Below are 22,225 nucleotides of genomic sequence, written 5' to 3'. Positions count from 1 at the left end.
TCTTGTTCACTAGAACTTTCTTCAGCTTCCTATACTCCCCAATTGTGCAATCTTTGAGATCTTTAACTAGAGACAATTGTTTAAAACTGATCCTTGTCCTCCTTCAACAAGGTCCTCCAACCACTGTACACCTCCCAGCAGCCAGTTCGGCCAGAAAAGAGTCTTCTCATCCACTTTTATATCTGGGTTCAAAGATTGAAGTAAAACCATTGTCAAAAACCTCTTTCTTGCTTTTCTTCCAGAGATCTTTTCAACATGACCTTATAAATGTAGTTGGTGGAAACGATTTACATCCAGTTCCATCCACCGTTGACGGAATTGCTCTAGGGAAAGTAGGGAAGATCTACTTGCCTCCGCCAATATCCAGACAGCAGTTGAATTTTCTATGAAAGGAACTAAATGTCTAGCCCCAAATGCCAAATGATAGTTTTCAAAGTCTGCAACCTCCAGACCACCACATTCATGTGAAAGTTGCAGTTTCCATAGTTTTAGATGTGTCTGATTACCCTCCCATAGGAAGATCTGGATCAAGTTCTCAATTTTCTTCAGAAAATACTTCTTAATCTGCAAGGGGATCATGCTTAGTACATAGTTAATGTGTGGTGCTGTCGTCATTTTAATTGCATGCACTCTCCCCCATAGGCTTAATCGTAGCTCATTCCATCGTCTCAAATCTGACTCCAAATTTTGGACCAGATGTCATAGATTGACCTCCATCATTTTAGACACATCTTTAGTCAACCAAATTCCAAGATATCGCATCTTGTCAAGACACCAATTGAAAGCAAAATTCTTCTTTGTCAAAATCGAGCAAAATTTTGATGCCGGTAGTGCTTCAGGGTTTCGACCAATTGATCTTGTATCCCGAAACTCTGTTGAAAGTGTCAATTTCGTCAATTAGCGCAGGAATGGAAGACTCAACATTTTGGATAACCAGCAGCAGATCATCAGTGTAGAGCCAGACCTTTTGACAAGCTTCTCCATAATGAATACCTTCGATTACCTTGTCTTCTCTTATCTTCACAGCAAGGAGTTCCATTGCGATGACAAATAAAATGGGCGACAGGGGCCAACCTAGTCTTGTCCCCCTTTTGAGTTCAAATTTGCCTGAGACCAGGCCATTGGTGTTCACACTAGCTGTAGGTACTGAATATAATAGCGTTATCCAGTCTATCATATTTTTCCAAATCCAAAGCTTTCCAATGCTGTCAGGAGGTATTTCCACTCTATCCGGTCGAATGCCAAGATATTGCAATTGTTTAAATGAAGAGCTACAAACAGCTATCGGGGATTCTGGCCCATCGAGGGACCTGTGGTGCATCGTTTGTTAAATTAGCTTGTATATCGTCAGTGTATTGGACTGAACACATTCATCCAAAGTAGAATGAACGGCTATGGTCACATTTGATTTGAACGAATAAAAAAATACCAAATTAAATTTTAACAGAAAAAAAAATACTGAATTCTTTTTTTTTTATTTGGGGGTGCCTGCCCCTCCAAACCCCCCGTTTCCACATGCTTCCAACCCCAACCCCCAACAACATTTAACCCTTAGCCCCATCCCCATATATATATTTCTTATTATATTTTTTTCATTATTATTTTATTTATTTATTTTTTGTTAAAATCACTGAGTACCCTGAAGACACTCCCTTCAGCCCTTTGCAATCTATCCTGTGTGAAAATATGACTTGATTTACATGAACTAAGTAACTTTGCCTCCTCCAAACAGGATTTCTCGGTGAGCAAATGAGACCCAGATGATTTCTGGAGCATATATGCTGGGTGCTGGTCAGAGAAATAAAAAATAGATCAATGTTCCAGGACAAACAGGGAGTTTGACAATCTGGCAGATCTTTTCAAGTGGAAGTGCTGAGAAATTACTTCAATGGCAAATCTACAATAACAGGAATTGGCAAAGTCAATAGATCTGGTTTTGCAAATGTAGAAGGTAACGCTTGGCCAATCACTCAAAATGCTAACAAAATGCCATATACCTATATTATCCATCCGTGCCACATACTAGGAGTGCTACAGTAGCTCTTGCCTATTTGTGGATGAGTTCACTCTGCTGCTTATATTAACCTTCTCAACGTTCTCAACATTCGGCCATTTCTTACCAATATACAAAACCTTCAGTCTCCCCTCTTGTGCTCAGCAAACTCAACTACTGCTTGCACCTGCTCCTTGACCTTCCTCTCTGCTCTTTCCTTCCTTCCTCCCTCCAGACAAAGTCCTCAACTTTGCTACCCACATTCTCTACAACATACACAGATCCTTCTCTACTTCTACCCACCGCCACAATGCGGGTTGATGGTGCTCTATGCACAACTGCTCCCTTTTCAGTTATCTGCTGTTCTACAAAGCTATCAGTAGTCTTGCTCCTCACAACCCACCTCTCAACAGCTCTTTTCTGCTTCTGCTTGTCTTCATTTATCCTCACTGTCCCTTGCTCCCCTATGCCTTCCCTTTTTTCTGCTCTTTTTCCCTACTTGTCCTACTGCCCATCACAATCAATGCCGCCCCGACGGAAGTGGAAGTAGGAGATATAGCATGACAGTACCTGGCATACAAGATGTGTAGCATGCCATGTTGTGACATTACCTGCACTTACTATGCCAATGCCTATTATTCTGTGGTGGGGTCCCTGAACACATTAGGGTGAAGCAGAGTATATTGTGTGAGTGTCACTCGATTGACTCACACTGCCTCAACCCCACATTATGGCAACAGTTCCATGCTACCTGAAGCATATGCTGCATAGAATCTCCTGTCACCCCTTGACATTTGGCATATCCAGCGCTTATTTCGCCCCTGTGTTGTGTTCACTGGAATGCTGAATTGTTTGTGTGAATGTGAGCATACATGTGTTTGTGTAAGTGCTTCTGGATATGTGGGGTTGCGTGAATGGAAGTTTGTGAATGCATGTCCCTGTGAACATATGTGTGTGCATTTAAGAGCCTGTATGTGTGATAAAGTGTGAGTGCAGTCTTCTGTGTTCTTGTTAGTGTACGTCAATAGGGGGGTGTTTGTGTAGGTTTGGGAGCACATCTTTTTGTATTGTGGGAGCTTTGCTCATGTGGCTCTGAACTGGAGGTGAACTTCCAGTGATGGCTACTAGACCTTGGCATGTGTCACTTGGCTCAAATGGCTTATTCTACTTTCACATTTAAGATGGAAAGGTTTTTTCCCAGTCCTTTTAATCCCACAATAACTTTGCTGATGTTTGTAGACACATGCCCCAGTGCTCCGACCACAAGGCTGCCTGTATAGCCTATACTGCTTGATGATCCCTTATAAGGGCAAAACCAGTATACAGCTGTCTGCAGCCTTGAGAGTATGCTGTTTTGGGTTGAAGAAGATACGTATAAAATAGTACTTGCCTCAAGGCAGAGACTATTTTCTTATGCTAAAGGCTTCCATTTGACCTGATTTACATACCCCCAATGCGTTGCTCATGTTGCTCTGGTGAACCTCCAGTGATTGTTGCTCAATGGCACTGTGGCATGTGTGCTTGGCACAAATGTTTACTTTCACATTTCAGGAGGAAGTAATCCACCATAACTTTGCAGAAGCTCACTATTAAACACTGATACTATGTCTCCAAGGAAAACAATAGTTCAGACTGGCATTTAAAGCAATGCTGCATGCCTATAGTAGTTAAAGTAGGCTACCCTCTACCTACATCCACGCCAGCTTTTCAAACCATTTAGGAGTTGCCACGTTTGCCATGAAATAAGCTTATGTTGACTCACTCTCCGTTTCCTGACCTCTCTCCAACAACCTATCCTTCCTCCTTTCAACTTCTCAACCTTTCGCTCTACTGACAATGTTCTACTTTCCCCTCTGCTCACCTGCAACTCAACCTGAATCTCCAACTCCACCTGCACCATCAACTCCTCTACTTCTCTTCTTGCTGCTCTTCTACTTCAAGCTACCACACCAGGTTGTTCCAGGTTTAAGCTTTTATGAAAGTGTCTTTCGTCCGACTGGGCTGGTCCTAGGGTAATGATCTTTCTTGATTGGGGATCTATTGAATCGCCTGAGCGCCCCTTGCACAGTTGTATCTGTGCACAGTGTCCCAACCTCTTTTACCCTGCAGACAGAGTCTTTAAAAGGCTGGACGGCCAGCTTGGATTTCACTGGCCTGCACATGTGTGGTTGGACGAGGAAGCAGAGCTCAGTGAGTGGAGCGTGGTCAGCGGCTCACTCAATGCAGGGGCAGCAAGCTTTTCATGAGGGGATCGCACCTTAGTAAGGTGTAGCAGTAGATCCTCATGGCCCAAGTACTGCAAGTCCTGGATTTCAGTATAAAACCCTGAGTCTGATTCTTTATAGGGCCAGTGGTGGATGAATATGCCATGTTGCACTCCCCATCCTCAGACACCTGGAGTCCTGGGGAGAACAGGAGATCCTCTCCATATCACCCCTTGCCCCACATCATGTAGTGAATGGGGGGGCTTGACCCCATGAATCAACCCCAAGCAGACTTTAAGGGCCACACAGGGGATATCACCACAGTCCCTAATTATGGGAGCGGTGGAAAACAGCAGAGCTGACTTGCAGACTCCCTCCACATAGGCGTGACCTGCTCCCTTGTCGCCAACCTCCAAAGAGCCCAAAACCCAGCCCTCTGCCTGATATATGGACTCCGTAAAAGGGATGAAGCCGCAGTGGAAAAACCAAACCTTGCACTTGGTCCCATTATAGATTGGAATCCGGTTTTAGATTGACAGCCTCATTTTTAAATGCCAAAGCCATTATGCCAGGTGCAAACTCAAGCGGTATAGCCGGACCAGAGCCCCTCATTGTAGTCACCAGCAGCTTCTCATCTGCTGCTAGCAAAGCTGTCATCAACTGGGGAAGGATGGTTTGCTTTCCAGGAGTCTAAGATCCGGAACACACTTCCGGAAGATCTGCAGAAGCTCAGTCAATCCATCACCTCCAGAAAACAAGTGATGAAGGCCCATCTCTTCGGAGCCAACTCGGTGGATTGCCAACAGCACTGCAGCCAGCTGCCACTGTTGGTGGTGGACAGTGTGCAGAGAGATGAGGTGTATATTGCGTTGAATAGGCAGGGGCATAGGGTTGGTGGGGAAGGGTTACAGGACAGTTTTGTGCATGGGAAAGTGAGGGGGGGTGCAGGAGTGCTTCCCGAGCATCAAATTGATTGCAGCAGTTTTCAAGAGTTCTTGCATTACTTTTGCTTGAGATAAATGTTCGTTGGTACATTGATCCTCAAACTGAAGCCTTTTCGTGTTAGGCTGCGTCAATAAAATAGATATTACCCTCTGGAATGGTGGCACACTATACACAAATAACCTAAAAGACAACTTTGTTTGTCCAATGGCATGGGAGAAGGGTAGGCGACATAATGGATGTGGGAAAGAGGGGCATAGCAGACTGATACTTTGCGTTACGTCTGCCCTCCTTACCTCTACTCAACACCTACTTCAATATCGTAGTCCATACTGGCATGCTGGAGTAGCAAGGTACACAGATAACGTTTACACTCTGGGCGGTTTTAGTCAGGGCTCAAGTCGAGGGTATACGCGGGTGGATGGAGTCCCCCCACTTTTTTCAGAGGGCACCTTGTTGTGCTAATTTCTGGTGATGCCACATTCAGTTGGTATGCTAATGAGTCCCCCCCCCCCACTTTTTCTTTTAGCACTTGACCCCCTGGTTGTAGTCATAGAGAACTCGCTGCGCCTGCTCTGCTCCTTGTTCCATTTCCCAATGTTTCATAGAAGAGTCTAGGCGTGCACTCTGCGATGCCTGGCACTTTCACTGCCTGTCACACTTGCCCTGCCTCAGTGGAAAACCTCTGCTTTACTGATGACTGGCCATCTATATATTATGTGTTGCAGAGCAACATTTCAAAACCCTGGAAAATACAGTACAGAAAAGTTGGCAGAATTGAGCAAATAGCCCAAAACAACAAAGTTTTTATTTTTGAATGCCCTTGTTCTTTTTGACTGCAGATAAGGCTACAGATGGCACAGGAGGTTGCTGAGAAATCTTCAGAGTTGCAGCATAACTTAAATCGATTACGAGAACTTGAGGAAATGTATAAGGAGCTTCAAGCGGCCCTAGATGACGAGAAACAAGCACGCCAGGACGAGGAGACTGTGAGAAGACTTCAGGCCAGGTACCATCAGTGCATTGGGTGGGATGGGAAATGGAGGCGGGCTTTAGCACGGGGGCATGGCTTAAGTGTTGGGTGTGGCTTAAAGGGTGTTGGCCATGGCATATGCTATGGGAGGCGTGGGGGCCTGGTTAAGCAAGGGCCACCTGAAATATATCATTAGACCATGCAAACAATATGTATTTTAGGTAACTCAGCATGGTTTCAGGTTGTCTTGTTTGCATCCATTCTGCATATTTCGGATACATGCCTGGCCCAGTTAGTAAATAAATGGCTGTCCATAAGTAAATCCCTGTCCCAGTCATTATATGCGCAATTTAACTCATTTTGTAAATAAATCACCTAGCCAGCATAACTGACGAGCGCAACATGTTGCTTGCAGCATCCTAAAATGTTGCCCACAATGCTCTGGCCCACTTCGTGGAGGCCTTAAAGGTGGAGGTGCTGCAATGATTGGACAACAATGGCAGTATAGGCCGAGCCAGGAAAGTGTAGGAAAGCTAGCCAATTATCCGGCTCTACTTGCTGTAGAGGCATCGTTACAGTTGGATGAAGTGTGGAGGTTGTGAGGGTCTGACAAACTAAAGCATAGACAGCATGTTTTTGCACTATCACTGTGGTTGGTCACATGACTATTTTTAAGGTAACCATCTTTGTTCTTGGCATGCACAATAGGTGCAGAGCCCATTTCCTATGCAGAATAATGTATACCGCAATTAGCGACCAGGGGCAGCGCTCAGGTACAAACAGTGAAAACCCCCACATTTGTGGGCGGATGCAGCTGGGAACTGCGCTGAGCCCTCACAGATTGACCTCGGCATGGGGGTCCTTTACCGGCCCTATCCATCTCTAAATTCGGGGGTTATCACTAAGTGAATGCTTAGGAATTAACAGGATTTTGGCGGTGGTGCAGGAGATCTTGGACACAGCAGAGGTGAAATGGATGCGGCAAGAAGGAGGACCAGCAGTTGACCAGATGATTTCCTCATGCTTTATTGTAATTCTTGTTGTTGGACATTTTGTAATTTGAATTGAAGTTTCAAAACCATGTTTTTGATTTTTAAATTTTACATTGCTTTGTATATGATTATAGAGTGGCCATGAGTTTTTTTGTTTTCCGGGCTAGCCTTTTAAATGTTCACTGTGGTTTGAAACACACTTTGCCAAGTTGTGGTACAAGTTTGGGTATAACTCACGTGAAAGCCTTTGCCCCACCAAGAACGTCCTCTAGCCGGCATAGTAGTCTCATGTATACATACAGTGGATGGGAGCGAGAATACCAGCAGGTGGATTATACCACTTGTTTACCTCATATTATTTTACCCTGGCTTTAGATTGCTTTTTTTCCTTTTTGTTAGCCATGACGTTTTGATAGGCTTTAGCTATGACTGTTTGTTACATTCATAGTTGCTGGAGTAGCAACACATGACTTGCAGACATGCCTTTCAAGCATCACTAATGTGGATACATGTATTCATTTGACTGCGTCATACTATAGATGTCTATGAACATTAATGATCAACTGTGAGGCTTTCGAATTTTAGAAAAGAAGAGGGTGACCGGACCGTATTCAAATACCGATTTGCTTTATTGAGAATTGATTAATTTAGATGTTACTATGTTTAATGTTCATATATCGTCTTTTCAGGAGAATAAGTAAACGCATGTTAAATAGAAGTGTCAAAGCATTTTAATTTGTTCATATTTTATGAGAGTAAGAGGACTTAAATTGCAAGTGTAAATGCTTGCTGGGTGTAGTGAGGAAAATATGTAGAGTCATTTTAGGACTTTAAATGTCGATTACATTAGGGTAACTAGAGTAGACTCGCAGGATGTCTGGTGGTGAGCCCGTGACAGCAATGCTTAATAATATTAAGCTGCTAAAGAGTTTAAGGTTTACTTGTGATAAGTACAGAGACCATCTCTCTGAATGTATGCCAGTTTCCTTTGAGAGAACCTATCTCTTACACCAATGTCTGTGTCATCCCCACATGACTATTAACTTTATTAAAGAAACAAAACCTTAGGGGGCGCTGCTGAGGAGCAACAAATATGGCTGCTTAATCCCGCAGCTCTGTGTCCGAAACAAAACCTGCCTTAACATCATACTTCTGGTTGGCACAAAAAAGTAATTTGAAGTTAGCGCCGGACTCCTTAATATGGTGGCCCTGTCCTGGCTGGATTTGGTGAAGATCAGTTGTCGGGAGCCGCAGATCTGGAGGCTGTGCTGGGTGGCAGTGATTAGTGGCGGAGTAGGATGCCTGGTGAGCGATTATGAAGCAGGGCCTGACAGCAGCTCACTGGGGAAGAACGGGCAAACATCTGGCTGCCATGGTTTGCATGCTGTGGCCGCTGTTTTCATCTCAACCGTTGAGCACACACAATACCCTGATCGACAGGAGGAGCAGGCGCTGCTGGTGCTGAGACATGTCGCGGCATGGCACAGACCTGGTGAGGCCCCTGGAAGCAACATCCAGAATGGAGCTCAGTGTGACAGGTACCTCTGCTGCTCCAGTTGGGGGTTACACCGTCCCATATCAAATCACATTGCCGTCACAATAGGAGAGACATGGGAGACGTGAGAGAAGACAAGCCTGTAAGACGTTGCTGACATTGCTGGGGAACACTTTATGAATGAATACTGGGCTGAATGTTGCATGATAGTGATGCAGGCGGGATTCGTCTCGGTAGACTCCATGCTTGACAACCTTGTCACCAACATCAGCTCCCTGCATACTAAGTTAGATAAGGAAAGTGGTAGGATTATAGTAGTGGAAACGTGGGTCAGTGACCTGGAGGACACGGTTGGGATGGACGGCCAAGATGGTCAAGCCTTTAAGAAGGAGCTGCAGGCACTAAGCATGAAATGTGATGACTTAGAATCCCGCTCCTGCCGGAACAACGTTGGTATAGTGGGGATTCCCAAGAAAGCGGTCCAGGGACCTATGGAGCCTTTTGTGAAGGGCCTGTTGAAGTCTGTTCAGTGATGCACGGTTCTCTACACAGTTCCTGATTGAAAGGGCACATTGCTGATTGGCTCAATTTCCTAAACCCGGGGCGCCGTCACGTATGATCATTGAAAGACTGTTGAACTATCGAGAATGGGACTTAATCTTGACGATGGCAGGGGAGAAAGGAATGCTACTGCATGAATCAGTGATGGCATACATTTACCCAGATTTCTCTTCAGGGGTCCAAGCCGCCAGGTGCACATATGATCATGTCCCTCACTACTGCAACATAGGCAGGTGCAATATGCCATGATGTTGTCTGCCAAATTGTGCATATAACTTGGCAAGAGGGCTTATTTTTTTTAATTTCCTGAGGCAGCTGTGGCGTACATTGAACAATCTATACCAGTCTCAGTGGATCGAGGTCCGGAAGCGGGATGGAAAGATCGAAAATACTGGATGGCACAATCACTGGCTGGTGAATGAGTAGAGGTATTGTTTTGACCACTGTTTGTCTTGACACTTTATCGATCTGCTCTGGCGAGCCACTATGGACGCTATGCTGGTTGCTTTAAACTTTCAAGGTGAAGTTGATGTTTGCATTGTGCTCCATGAAGTTTTGAAGGTGGCATATTATGGGGTACACTATCAAGTTGGGATGGATAGTGCGGGAGGAAGAAGGCAGGCAAGGATGGTGGTTTCACAAGTTAAAAGGTTTGACGGTCATGCTGGTGGCAGCTGTAGCTAAATCGTTGATCGGTGCAATGTGTGGCTCGACACATGCATATGACTGTGGCAGGTGATGGAATAGGGGGTCAGGAGTCATTACGATTTAACTACGCACATGGAACGTATATGGGCTTAATATCCCTATTAAGGCCAGGAAGATACTTTGTCGACAGACATGGCTCTAAAATACCTATGCTTCAAGGAAACGCTTGCCCTGGGGCGGGTGCATGAAACATTTGCATGCAAATGGGGCCCCCTTGCGATATTACGCTGACTATTCCTCAAAGTCGCTGGGCGTTCTTACCCATGCACATCATTCTCTGGGGTTTCAGGTATCCAGGAGTTGTGTGGACCTGCAGGGGCGATATGTCATAGTCTGGGACGCTCTGGCAAGCAAACTGATAGTATTGGTTGTCATGTATGGCCCAAATGTGGATGACCCAGAGTTCTACCAGCAAATTTCAGACACATTGACGAATTCTGATGGGGAGTTGCTTATTTGGGGAGGGGACTTTAATAGTAGCCTGGATAATCAAGTGGATAGAACATCTAGTACTCTGAGGGTGCTGACCAGAGCGGCCCAGACACTCCAGCAGTTATTATTGTACTATCCCCTGGTAGATGTATAGCGTAAATTGCACTTGTGTGCTAGGGAATATAACTATTACTCGGCGATTCAGGATTTTAGCATCTGTCCTCGAATAGACTTGGGGTCACGTATAGACATGTGGTTGATTGCCTTCGAGACGATGTCGGCGGTTCAGGATTTTAGCATCTGTCCTCGAACATTATCTGAGGATTCCCCTGTTGTATTGTCATTAGTGTTCGCACATTGCCCTAAACTGCGGCTCCAATGGAAGATGGTCCTGTCCCATGCTGAAGGATGCACATTTGGCAGAGATACTGCACTTTGATGTTGCTAAATTGTTTGCAAATAATGAGGGATCAGTGCAGATCAATTCTACAGTTTTGGAGGCGTTTAAGGTGTGGATGAGAGGAGTGCTTCTTTCTGCATCGACTCGTGCCCTTAAGGGTCTTCAGCGAGAGTTGAAGGAGGTTGAGACGCAATTAAGGGGGCTGGAGAATGAACATGGCAGGACACAGAGTGGGGTTGTGTTGGGACTGATTCAGGACAAGCGGGCCATGTTTTTCATGAATTGGCTGACCGGGAATTACTATACATGTTCAGACCTGTCATGGCTCAGAGATATGGCAAAGGGGATAAGGCAGGTAAGCTGCTTGCCAGAATATCTACGGTTGAAATCTTTAGTCAACCTTTTACTGGGATACAGGGGCAGGATGGTACAATAATAGTGAGAGACAATTATATTAATGAGGTTTTCCACTCATACTACCTGAACCTATATGCAAATAGTGACACAGAAATGGACGATGCCCTCCTCCATTTCTCAACCGATCTTGTGCTGCCTGCATTGTCTGCGGAGGTCAGGCAGGTTCTGGAGAAGCCTGTGACGGTAGAGGAGGTAGTTGCTGTGGTGAAATCATTGGCTTCTGGGAAGGTGCTGTGTTGAAATGTTTTGGGGATAGAATTATAAAAGGAATTCTAGCAGGAGCCGACACCCAAAGTGCTGAAGGTGTGGGAAGAATCACTTGTTAGGGAAGGGCTACCCTCATCTTTGTGGGAGGCTATTATAACTGTATTATTGAAGCCCAATAGACCATCCCATGATGTGCCCTCATACAGACCATTATCTTTAATTAATGCAGAGGCAAAGGTGTTCACTAAGATACTTGCCGCATGACTGCCATCATACATGTCCCAAATGGTACACCTGGACCAGTCAGGATTGATCCCCACTAGACCTACTGCCTTGAACCTGAGAAGGCTGCTCTGTGTGATCTCACAAATCAATCTCCAAGCTGGAGCAGTTGCGCCATCCTTAGAGACTGAGGAAGCCTTTGATTTGGTCTCTTGACGCTATTTATTACAGGTGCGGCATCGATTCAAGTTTGGCTCTTATTTCACTCAATGTGTCCAACTATTATATTCAGGTCCAATGGCCAGAGTTTACACAAACCAAATCATATCAGCTCCATTCCCGTTAGAGTCTAGAGAGGGGAACTCAAAAGGGATGTCCACTCTCTGCCCTGCTGTTTGCACTTACGATTCAGCCACTCATGACATTAATCAAGGATGTTCATGGCCATAGAGGGATTAGGATGACAGACCCACCCCAAGTAATTTTGCCGTACGGAGATGATATAAATCACTGCACTACTATACATTCGGACCCCGAGCAGAACCTTGATCCAATCATGAGGGACGTGAATAAATTCCTGCAGTACTCTGGGTATTAAATAAATGACAAATCTGAGCTATTCCCTCTCACTCCCTCTACGCTACAACCAGCTGACCTTCAGGGATTTCCTTGGGCCCCTCTGCTTATTCAACACCTGGGAATAAGTGTGTCTAGGACACAGCAATTGTTGTACACTGACAATCATGAGATAATTTACAACAGCTGGAAACTAAACAAAACATGTGGGCTAGGTCCCAATTTCATTGAATGGGCGGATCTCATTGCTGAAAATGGTCATGCTCCCAAAATTGCTGTATTCGTTTAGTAATGGCACCAGGGAATATTCTTTAACAAGATTAGATCAATGTTTATAGCGTTCATCTGGTGCAATGAGGCGGCCAGGATTAGTTGGGAGAAACTGACTGAGCTGTTTGAACGTGGAGTACTTGCAGCCCCAGATTTTGAAATCGACTCTCTGGCTTCTAAGGCTCATATTCAGTTATCGATAGATAGATTCCTGCACCTTTGATCCAGCCAGAACCACGGTCAATGGTTTATCCCACTGTCGTGTTTTCCCAGCATCTCGCCTATGTTTGACAGGGAACTCCAAAGATTCTGGGATACGCCGAGCCTGCTAATGATGAGGTATAGGTTCCCAAAGGGCCGGTTTGTGTCCCTGGCAGACTTTTCCCAAAAGCTTGGAGGTGCCCCCCTTAGGATTCTGCAGTACTATCACAAGTTGGCAGTGTTCCCGAAGCAGTGGCCCTATTTTCCTACTGAACTGGAGATCCATGAGTGCATCAGCACAATTATGACTACATATGGGGTCAGGAATGGGGTGTCCAGGTTATACAGTCCCCTTCAAGCACACATTAAATCGAAAAACATGATGCTGGCTAGATGGGAAAGAGACTTGGGGTTGCATTTGGAGGAGGATAGATGGAGTGGATGCTGTCAGTTGACAAAAACAGCCTCACTTAACGCAGGTCTCCGACTAATACAGTCTAAATGGCTCCATCATTTGCATTATACCTGTAAAGACTGGAGGAGGGTATCTGTACTTCTACCCTTTATATGGCAGAGCAGAGGCACAGAGCACCCCAGCCAAGGTTCTCTATATGGTAGCTATGAACGAGCAACCAATGCTTAAGCTCTGAGGAGGTGATGCAGGCTGGTTCATAAGTACAGTTAGTCCCCAAGCCCCTACAAAGGAATGTCCACACACTGTTATGTGCAAACACAGCTCTCTATATAAAAATTAGGTTCAGATGTATATACATAATTAACAACACACTTTGTACTCTCATAATTCGAATATTATATGATAGGTTATTTATAACAAGCTTAATACCCAGATGTTTCTAAGTGCAGAACTTGGGATCAAAACTGTGTTGCTCCGTGTCATCATGTTCCCAAGGCAAGCACGTTGCCCCTGAACTATCCTCCCGAGTCAGATGACAAATATATACAGTTTCTATGTGGTACCACACTTATCTTCAGATTCCTTTAAAAGGCATCAACTGCTGGCAGTTATGTAGCATACAAATCATGCAGCAAGGTGTATCAACATAAATCATAAGGAAGGAAGGCAGGTTTAGTTAAACAATAGCAGAATGCTTTATTTAGTTATAAAGACACAATTCTGAGTGAGGATTCTCCCAACTGGGCAACCTGTAATAGAAGTATTAACATACCCAGTTCATAAATGTTTAATAAGTCTTGCTTCCTAGCCAAAAGGGTCAACCACCCCAATGTACTTGAGATGGAAGAGTTTCTTCAACGGTTCGTCAATGAATCCTTAGAGGGTGGACTCCCTTTAAAGCAGAAGTCACTGGGCGTCGAGAACCTCAAAGAAAAGTAGAACACTGGCATCGAGACAGCAGCTTCGACCTTCGCGGTGCTATTTGATGATTATTCGTGGAAGTCCTGGGACAATGAGGCGTGCGGTCGACCTTGATGCAAAGTGTTTGGTGCCGCAAAGAAGACTCAGTGATGGATGTAGGCCCGGCAGCGGTCTTTGGGTGTCGGGCATGGCTTCTTCTGGCCTGTCGGTGCTGCAGCCGCAGCACGCACCTCAGGATAACTTCGGCGATTGGGACCGGACCATGGGCTAGACCTCAGATATTCACTCCGTCAGTGTCCTCGAGAGGTCTTTGTCGGCTTCGGGTGGCGGGAAACCCACCGGCTGACTTTTCTCAGTAGCTAGCGACCTCCACTTTCTCCGTTGAGACAAAATGGTAGACGGTGATGGCAAGGGAGCCCTCTGTCAAATGTTCTTAGGCAAAGGTGGAGCTTTCGCGGATCCAGTCATCGAGCAGCATGACATCAAGATGTCCCCGCTTCTGGGCGACATGCTTCGACTGGCTTCCAGCTTTCACAGAAATCTTTCGAACCCCGGTCGGGGGCAATGGACTTCAATGGCCTTGATGTCCTTCCTCTTCCATTCAGGATTCTCGGCGGACCCCTCCTCCGGTCGACAGCCTTTCTGGACTGGCTTCCAGGGTGCCTTGATGAAGAGCAGCAGGTCTTGCATGATGATCCCTCGTAGCTTGGGGAGAGGTCTCCTAGCCAGGTCCTCTCTCGGATAAGTCCTCGACAGACTCAACAGCTTTTAGAGTTTGTTGAAGGAAATGCAGCAGCAATTCTTATTCTTCCGTCTGGGCTTCAAGTTTCAACTTCAGCTTCTGAACAAATTTATAAGTCCCCATATATACACATCTGTCCCTCATTCACTCTGGCTGAACCAGACTCAGTCAGCCAATCACACGGAAGGGCATGCATCCCGGCACGCAGCCTTTCAGGCTCACATACATTCAGGCCATTCACTTCCCCCGAGAAACACATAACAAGGAATGTGGTTTGGGGCAAGCATCCAGTCTTTAAACACATCACACTGCATTCATCTCAGTTTCAGGCAGGGCTATCTCATTCATTATGTCACCCACACAGAAACCAGACACCCATAACATAGAATGCATATTGGTCACACGCTCTATTCACAGAGGTCCCACCCCAAGGGTGTACCCACAACATGCAGTCACTGGGAAGACTACAGCCTGTCTGGCCTGGACAATACCATATATGGTTCTTCCACCCAAGTCAGGGGAACGGACATAGTCAGGGCTTCACAGGACTTTGGGAAAACAAGGTAACAGGCAATAGAAACCAAGATACCCCAGGGGCCATCTTGCCTTCTATCAGGAATCCATCGATTCCTATTGCAGGGTCTGGGTATCACAAAATAGATGATACTCAGAGCAGCTGTCACATCAGCATGAAGCTGCCAGCAGCCCATACCCTGCTCTTTGGGAAACACACAGGTACCCAAAAACATACACTAGGGTACAGGGTTGTACCCCCCACCCATTGGTGCCATAAGAGTATCCCAAGGGTCTCTGTTCACCATGACCAAAAAGAGGAAGGGGTGCACTGCCAGGAGTCCCACATGGACTCCTGTGCAGAATATAACAGAGCTCACATGATTAGGGAGTACAGGACAAGGAGATGGAGGCCCTGTCCCTCCAATGCATTTCCAGAATCACAATACCCCAACTAGGTTGGCTAAATTTTCCCCGGATGCAGTTGACAAATGTGGGAAATGTGGCAAAGCCCAAGCTGACTCATTCCACATGTATTGGGAATGCCCCCGATCATACTATTCTGGGGCAAAATCACAGCCATATTGATACCATTCTGGACATCCATTCTGGACATCCCGCCATGAATAATGCTGTTCAAATACCTCCTTGGTGATATAGGTAAAGTCTCTGTTTTTACACAACGCTTCTTTAACATTACATGTGTTATGGCTAAGAAATGTATATTTAAACATTGGAAATCAAAATATGCCCCCAGCAGTGAGGAATGGCTGCATGAACTGGTATACACAAATGAAAAAGAGGAGTACTGGTTGGACTATGAGAAGGACTTCATCTGCTCACACTGTACCTGCAGATGTCCATCCAAATGGGGTAGTAGGTCGGGCGATGCTGCTGACGACCAGGCCAATGATCTATGTACTGTAGGTTCTTGTGTATGTACCTAAATGACTTTTACCCTATGCTGTAATTCTGCCATGGTGCCTGATTTTGAACACTTTGTACTGCCAGACATGCGGATCTGTGTTTGCCGCTTTATGTATGACTGTCTTATAAATAAAGGTTTAAATGGATTAAAGAAACAAAACCTAAAATGTATTTAAAAAAGAATCGATGACCCTAACAAGGCATAGGGGGCAGCCAGTGTGGGGAAAGAAAAGGCGTTAGCTTGTACCCCATAATAGCAACTCCCCCCACATTATCTGACCCACAGAGGGGAGCAACACCCCAAGAGTATTGCATCACTAGAACAGCCACGGCTGGCCACTTTCCATAGCTAATCAGCTCTAACAGTCCAACACTCATCACTTCAGTCCACCCAAAAAGGATCTATCAGCCACCTCCTAAGCGTACACAATTCTTTCTCTTAAAGTCCACTCTAACCAATGGGTGCCTGGACACCTTGATATTTAACTCTCTGCTCACTCTCAAAAGGGCGATCTCCCCAATTAAAGTCTCCTGGCACAAATCAGCACTTGACTTTCCCGCTGAAAATGACCTTTTTAATTGTACGCCTCCATTAACCTCTATGGTCCCCTTAGTTTCAAAGAGGGAGGCGGTGGCGGTAGGATTTCTGCTGAACGCAGCATTTGCAATGAGATAATAGTCACTATAATGGCATTTATTTCTGTTCATTCGATATAATGGTCCCAGTAGTTTAAGTTAAAGACTGCAGCAGAAAAAGTCACCATCAATAAAGTGGTTACAATGGAACAATAGCAAATTATAGAAGCAGAATTGCCGGGACATAGAGCGTTCATTTACAAATGTCGTCCAAAAAATGAAATATTGCAACACTAATATGCACATTATGTAACGTATAGTGCAGCATGTATGCTTAATTTAATTTGGTGTAGGTAGCTTCCAAACGTGCCGCCGACTTCAGTTTATAATGTCCCTATTGTGCCTGTGGGTTGAACTCAATCTCCTTCCTAGAAGTGGTTTATGATGCTTGCTACCACCAGTGGTGTGGGCACTGGATATCAGACATTGATTTGGATTTATCGATCAGAGTCATTATAATACGTGAAAGATAGATTTAGTACACATTTAAAAATGACAAATGAGCACTTGTTTGCTGCAAGGGCAGCGTCACAATAATCTGGATGGTCTGTACAGTGGCGTGTTATTTCTGCTCAGCTGGAGTAATGTATTAGCTTTCGAAATCATAAAGAACCTCTTAATCAGATGGTAAAAAGCGAAGAGGGACAGGAAACAGGAAAGAGTTTTGCCTCCAAGGCTGGCATGCAAGGAATGTAGCGCTTTGATGATCTTATCTAACAACTATGAATCTACGCTGCAGAGCCCTTTGCCTGCAGGCAGATCAGTTAGAAAGGTTTCAATATTTAAGAAATGCTCACTTTTCCATAGTTCAAGCAGAGCAGCCTTTTCTGCTTTTTGAAAATATGAAACATTTCTGACACAAGCACAAAGGACAAGCAACTCACCACTCTGCACACATCTTTTCTGCGAAAGGGACACTGAACCAGACCTATTAACAGGGAGATTAATCTTGCATTAAAACCGCCAAGAGAAAACATTCCACACTACTGAGAAAGAACTACAAAGCAGGTACCTGTCACCCACTAATATGTAGGAGGCCAACAATCAGTATTTAGCAGGGATGAAGACTTGAAAGTGGTCCACCATGAACCCCACCTTGAATGCATACAAGTAACCTTAGAATCTAGCACAGACCCGGACCAGAAGTGTATGTCTAGTGGATCAATAGCAGATGGGACCTGGAACATACCTATGCAATATTGGGAGATGCAAAACCTGCCAACACTGCACTGAAGCTGCTATAACAATCCCACAAAATGGCACAATTCAGATTCAAGGGAAACACAACTAACTGCAAATGGTCTAACATTGTGCGCCTCATCCAATCACTAGTGAAGCAGGGGCCCACGCAACACTTGTGGTGCGGGGAGAACTACCACGCCAGGTCTGGGAGGCCCTGGCCCAGTCCTCATCCATCAGGCTTGCAGCACGAGAAGGAGGCACTCAGTAGGGGTTGGGGCTAGCTGTGGCACGTGTCACATTCAGCTCCAACCCCTTCTCTTACAGCTTCCTTGACGCTTATGCACCGGAAACAACTTCCTGGTTCCTGTTTGTGAGCAGCACGGAGGAGCCGAGGGTGGCCTGGAGTGACAGACCAAAGCTGGGAAAACGGGTAAGAAGGCTTTTTAAAACAAAATATGAAAATGTGATGTGTATGGGACAGCGAGTGGTGAGTGAATGAGAAGAAATGTGATAGTGTGTTTTTGAATGTTCTGGGTGGGTGGGTGTGTGCCTGTGTGGAGAATGCCATGTGAGTGGATGTGAGAGAAGGTGTATGAGTGAGCGACTGGTGAGTGAATGAGTATGAATGGGATAGTGTGTTTGTGAATGTTCTGGGTGTGTGATTGCCAGTGTGGAGAATGGAGTGAGAGTGGATGTAAGAGAAGATGTATGAGTGAGCGACTGGTGGGTGAATGAGAAGAAATGTGATAGTGTGTTTGAACGTTCTGTATAGATATGTCCCTGCATGGAGAATGCAGGGTGAGTGGACGCCAGAGAAGGTGTATGGGTCAGTGACTGGTGGGTAAATGAGTAGGACTGTGTTAGTGTGTGTTTGAATATTCTGGGTGGGTGTGCTCCTGTGTGGCGAATGCAGTCTGAGAGAAGGTGTATGAGTGAGTGACTGGTGGGTGAATGAGTAGGACTGTGTTAGTGTGTGTTTGAATATTCTGGGTGGGTGTGCTCCTGTGTGGCGAATGCAGTCTGAGAGAAGGTGTATGAGTGAGTGACTGGTGGGTGAATGAGTAGGACTGTGTTAGTGTGTGTTTGAATATTCTGGGTGGGTGTGCTCCTGTGTGGCGAATGCAGTCTGAGAGAAGGTGTATGAGTGAGTGACTGGTGGGTGAATGAGTAGGACTGTGTTAGTGTGTGTTTGAATGTTCTGGGTGGGTGTGCTCCTGTGTGGCGAATGCAGTGTGAGAGAAGGTGCATGGGTCAGTGACTGGTGGGTAAATGAGTAGGACTGTGTTAGTGTGTGTTTGAATGTTCTGGGTGGGTGTGCTCCTGTGTGGCGAATGCAGTGTGAGAGAAGGTGCATGGGTCAGTGACTGGTGGGTAAATGAGTAGGACTGTGTTAGTGTGTGTTTGAATGTTCTGGGTGGGTGTGCTCCTGTGTGGCGAATGCAGTGCAAGTGGACGCAAGGGTGTTATGGGTGAGTGAGGGTCTGCATCCCTTATGGAAAATGCGTTCATAGCATTCCATTCGGTGTGCATCCATTTAAAACATGCAAAAGGATACACGCAACATGGAATGTTTAGAATGCAGTGCTTAGTCCATTTCAGTACCTCAGATCTCCATCATAAAAACAGCTGGCAAACATGTGACCTTGCCACCAGTGAGCCAAATGTAAAACAGTAAACACGCAGCTAAGCGGTCTTGGCCTTTTCCTGGTCTTCTTTTGGCTGGTGATGCTTCACTGCTGGAAGCCAATAAGCTTTTACACGTAGAACATGACGTAACCTAGCTGGAACTGAGCATTACCCAGTCGCATTTTGCTGTGGACTCCCACGCCCGTTTGGGAAGAAATTGCTGAAATAACATAGACGTGTCACGTGCCTGATTGCCTTCCGGCATCATCTGCTAACCCTCATGGTCAGGTCAGTGGTTTTCCTGCATTGCTTGGCTGTTACTTCGGTTTCACACGTTTTCTAGTGTGTTAAGTCCCCAGATGTGTGAATCAAAATGCATTACTCTATGCGGGGGGCGTTCTCCGATTGTGTAGGCTCTCGGCTTCCCCCAACCCCCGAAGCTTCAGATGAATGGATTTGAGCTGGATTTGGGCTCACGTTTGCGCACAAGGTTTACCAAAGCTGGCACACATTGCGGTCTACCCTCATCCGGTTGCAAGTCTTCGAGTCTAGCACTACCCTGAAGAGGTTCAGTGCCTGGTAGATCATTAAAGCAACTTTAGAGTGTGTGCTTGTCTTGCAGGGGAGGATGTGGCAATGTCGGATAAGAAAAGGAAACGCTTACATGTATTTATGCTGGTGCTGCACCGGCACTCGAAGCGGGTTATTCTTACATGTTTCCCTTGTTCCAGTTGCTTATTTTTGAGCTTTTAAAACGGGCAGTTTAAAACATTTGCAATCCCAAGACCCATGTCTTTTTCACATGCATTGTTCTCTAGATGAATGTTACATGTGTTGCAACAGAATATGTTCCCTTTTGCAAAATGATCTTCCTTATGCGGGCAACTTCCACTGTGTAGATTGTGTGCAACCTGGTCAGCCTGGGCGGTGGTGCCACTTGCTTTTGCTCCACTGAGGGCCAGGGGAGTTGCTAGGTCTGGAAAAGACCCGGGGCTAAACTGATGTTAGAACTGTTGGGACTGGGGGCTAGCTAGTCTTTTGGCTGTAGCTCCTGAGATTCTATCAGGGGCTACAGCCAAAAGATCAGGGGCTATAGCCCCCTTAGCCCCCCCCTAGCAACGCCCCTGCTGCGGGCATTCTTGTGAACAGCCGTCTACTGCACTTGGTATGGAAGCGATGCTGAGGAAACCGGGACCTGGTTCCGTGGGAATGGTCCCTGGCCTGCAGGAGGCATCTAGAACATTCTGGTTGAGGTAGCCAATCATCTTAAGTGTTCAGACAGTAGGTATGCAAGCCATGAGAGTCTTGGAACAGGACTTGCCCGCCATCAAGAGCTCTTGCCAACACACAGGGAAGCCGTGTGTCAAGCCAACAGGAGTTTGACGGAAGTAGTGCTTACCTACTCTTAACTGGAAACGGAAAGGTGTCAGAGCTAGCTAGTAGTCCCTGACATAGTTATAAGGATACAGGGCTGAAGGGCGTTTCCCTTTGTGGGTTTACAGAACTTTGAGGTGACTTTTATTATTTTATTTTTTTCTCGCCACATGGAGTATTGTATTGCTTATGTATCACATTGCCGCGCCGTTATGTAATGTAAGGCTTGGTATCTTCTTTGTTCGGATGCAAAGGCACTTTCGGTTGTCGATAAATATAACAGATCTAGAACCGGTTCGCGTGAAAAAAACAGCAATGTGCAACTTAGCAGTGTTATGCAAAAATGATTTTCGGCAGAGTCATACAATGCATTTCAAAGCCCGTTTGTTGCACACAGATAGATTCAAGCACGGCTGCATGTATATAGGAAATGCTATGTTCTCAAAACACACACCTTCGTGGACGGTCGGCGGCGTAATCTAACTTTAGAAACGGTATTTGAGAGGAAAATTACAGACCATTGGTACTTTCGGGAGAGTCGGCGCTTCTTAGGCAGAGCTAAATGATGGGCCTCAGTGGCGCCGCAGCCTCCCAGACGTCAGTGACGCACTTATTTGGGTGTTAGTGCTGGCATGAGTAATAAAGTGACGCAGTGAGGTCAACGGACCAGTTTACTTTGCAAACGGTTTGTGTCATGCAAATTGTAGTGCATTAACTCGTTCTTTTTTAAAAACTAATGTGTGCTCGTACTGTATTACCGGAGAGCTAATCTTACATTTATTACACGTGCTGCTCTGATAATTACTAGAATTATGAATTGCCTCTTGAGAACAAATTGCCGGCATGTTTTTATTCTTACATGAACATTAAACATACATGAAGTGCACGGGCGCCAATGCCATGTAGCACAGCAGCTACTCTCTAGGAGACATGTCTGCTCAACAATAATATTCTTCTTTGCGGTATCCTGGTATGACTGTGGTGAATGGCTGAGTGTGTGCAAGGGCCTCATAGAATGTTGAAGTAGAGCCTGGAGTGTGGGCGGCCTGAGGATTCTAGAGAGTGACGGTAGGGACTGGGAGATTGACTGGGAACCAGGGCAGAGGCTTATTACCTACTCTCCTACCTTTCATTGACTATGCTATGTAACCAAGAAGAATAAAGTCTGTTTCCTTTTGCACTTACCTAAGTCAGCCTGGTTCCTGCTCCCTGTCATCACTGGCTCAGGATACATCATTCTTCATATAGCACTTTATTCCTCCAGTTTCTATGCGCTGTAATAGCTCTAGTGGTATC

The 22,225-nt window shown here is 45.6% G+C and overlaps 1 protein-coding gene across 1 annotated transcript in view; it reads left to right on the top strand.

The window, feature by feature from the left end:
- SWAP70 (switching B cell complex subunit SWAP70) overlaps positions 1-22,225 on the top strand; it is a 774,099-nt gene that overhangs the window by 630,794 nt on the left and 121,080 nt on the right. Inside the window, exon 9 of the mRNA XM_069623664.1 lies at positions 5,982-6,148. Within this exon, the coding sequence (XP_069479765.1) occupies positions 5,982-6,148 (167 nt within the window). The remainder of the gene's footprint in view (positions 1-5,981; positions 6,149-22,225) is intronic.

This window comes from Ambystoma mexicanum, chromosome 11, assembly GCF_040938575.1.
Source record: "Ambystoma mexicanum isolate Mex_15411 chromosome 11, UKY_AmexF1_1, whole genome shotgun sequence".
NCBI classification, from domain to species: domain Eukaryota; kingdom Metazoa; phylum Chordata; class Amphibia; order Caudata; family Ambystomatidae; genus Ambystoma; species Ambystoma mexicanum.
Note: the sequence above shows the minus strand (reverse complement) of the source record. Positions and strands in the feature narration are given on the sequence as shown.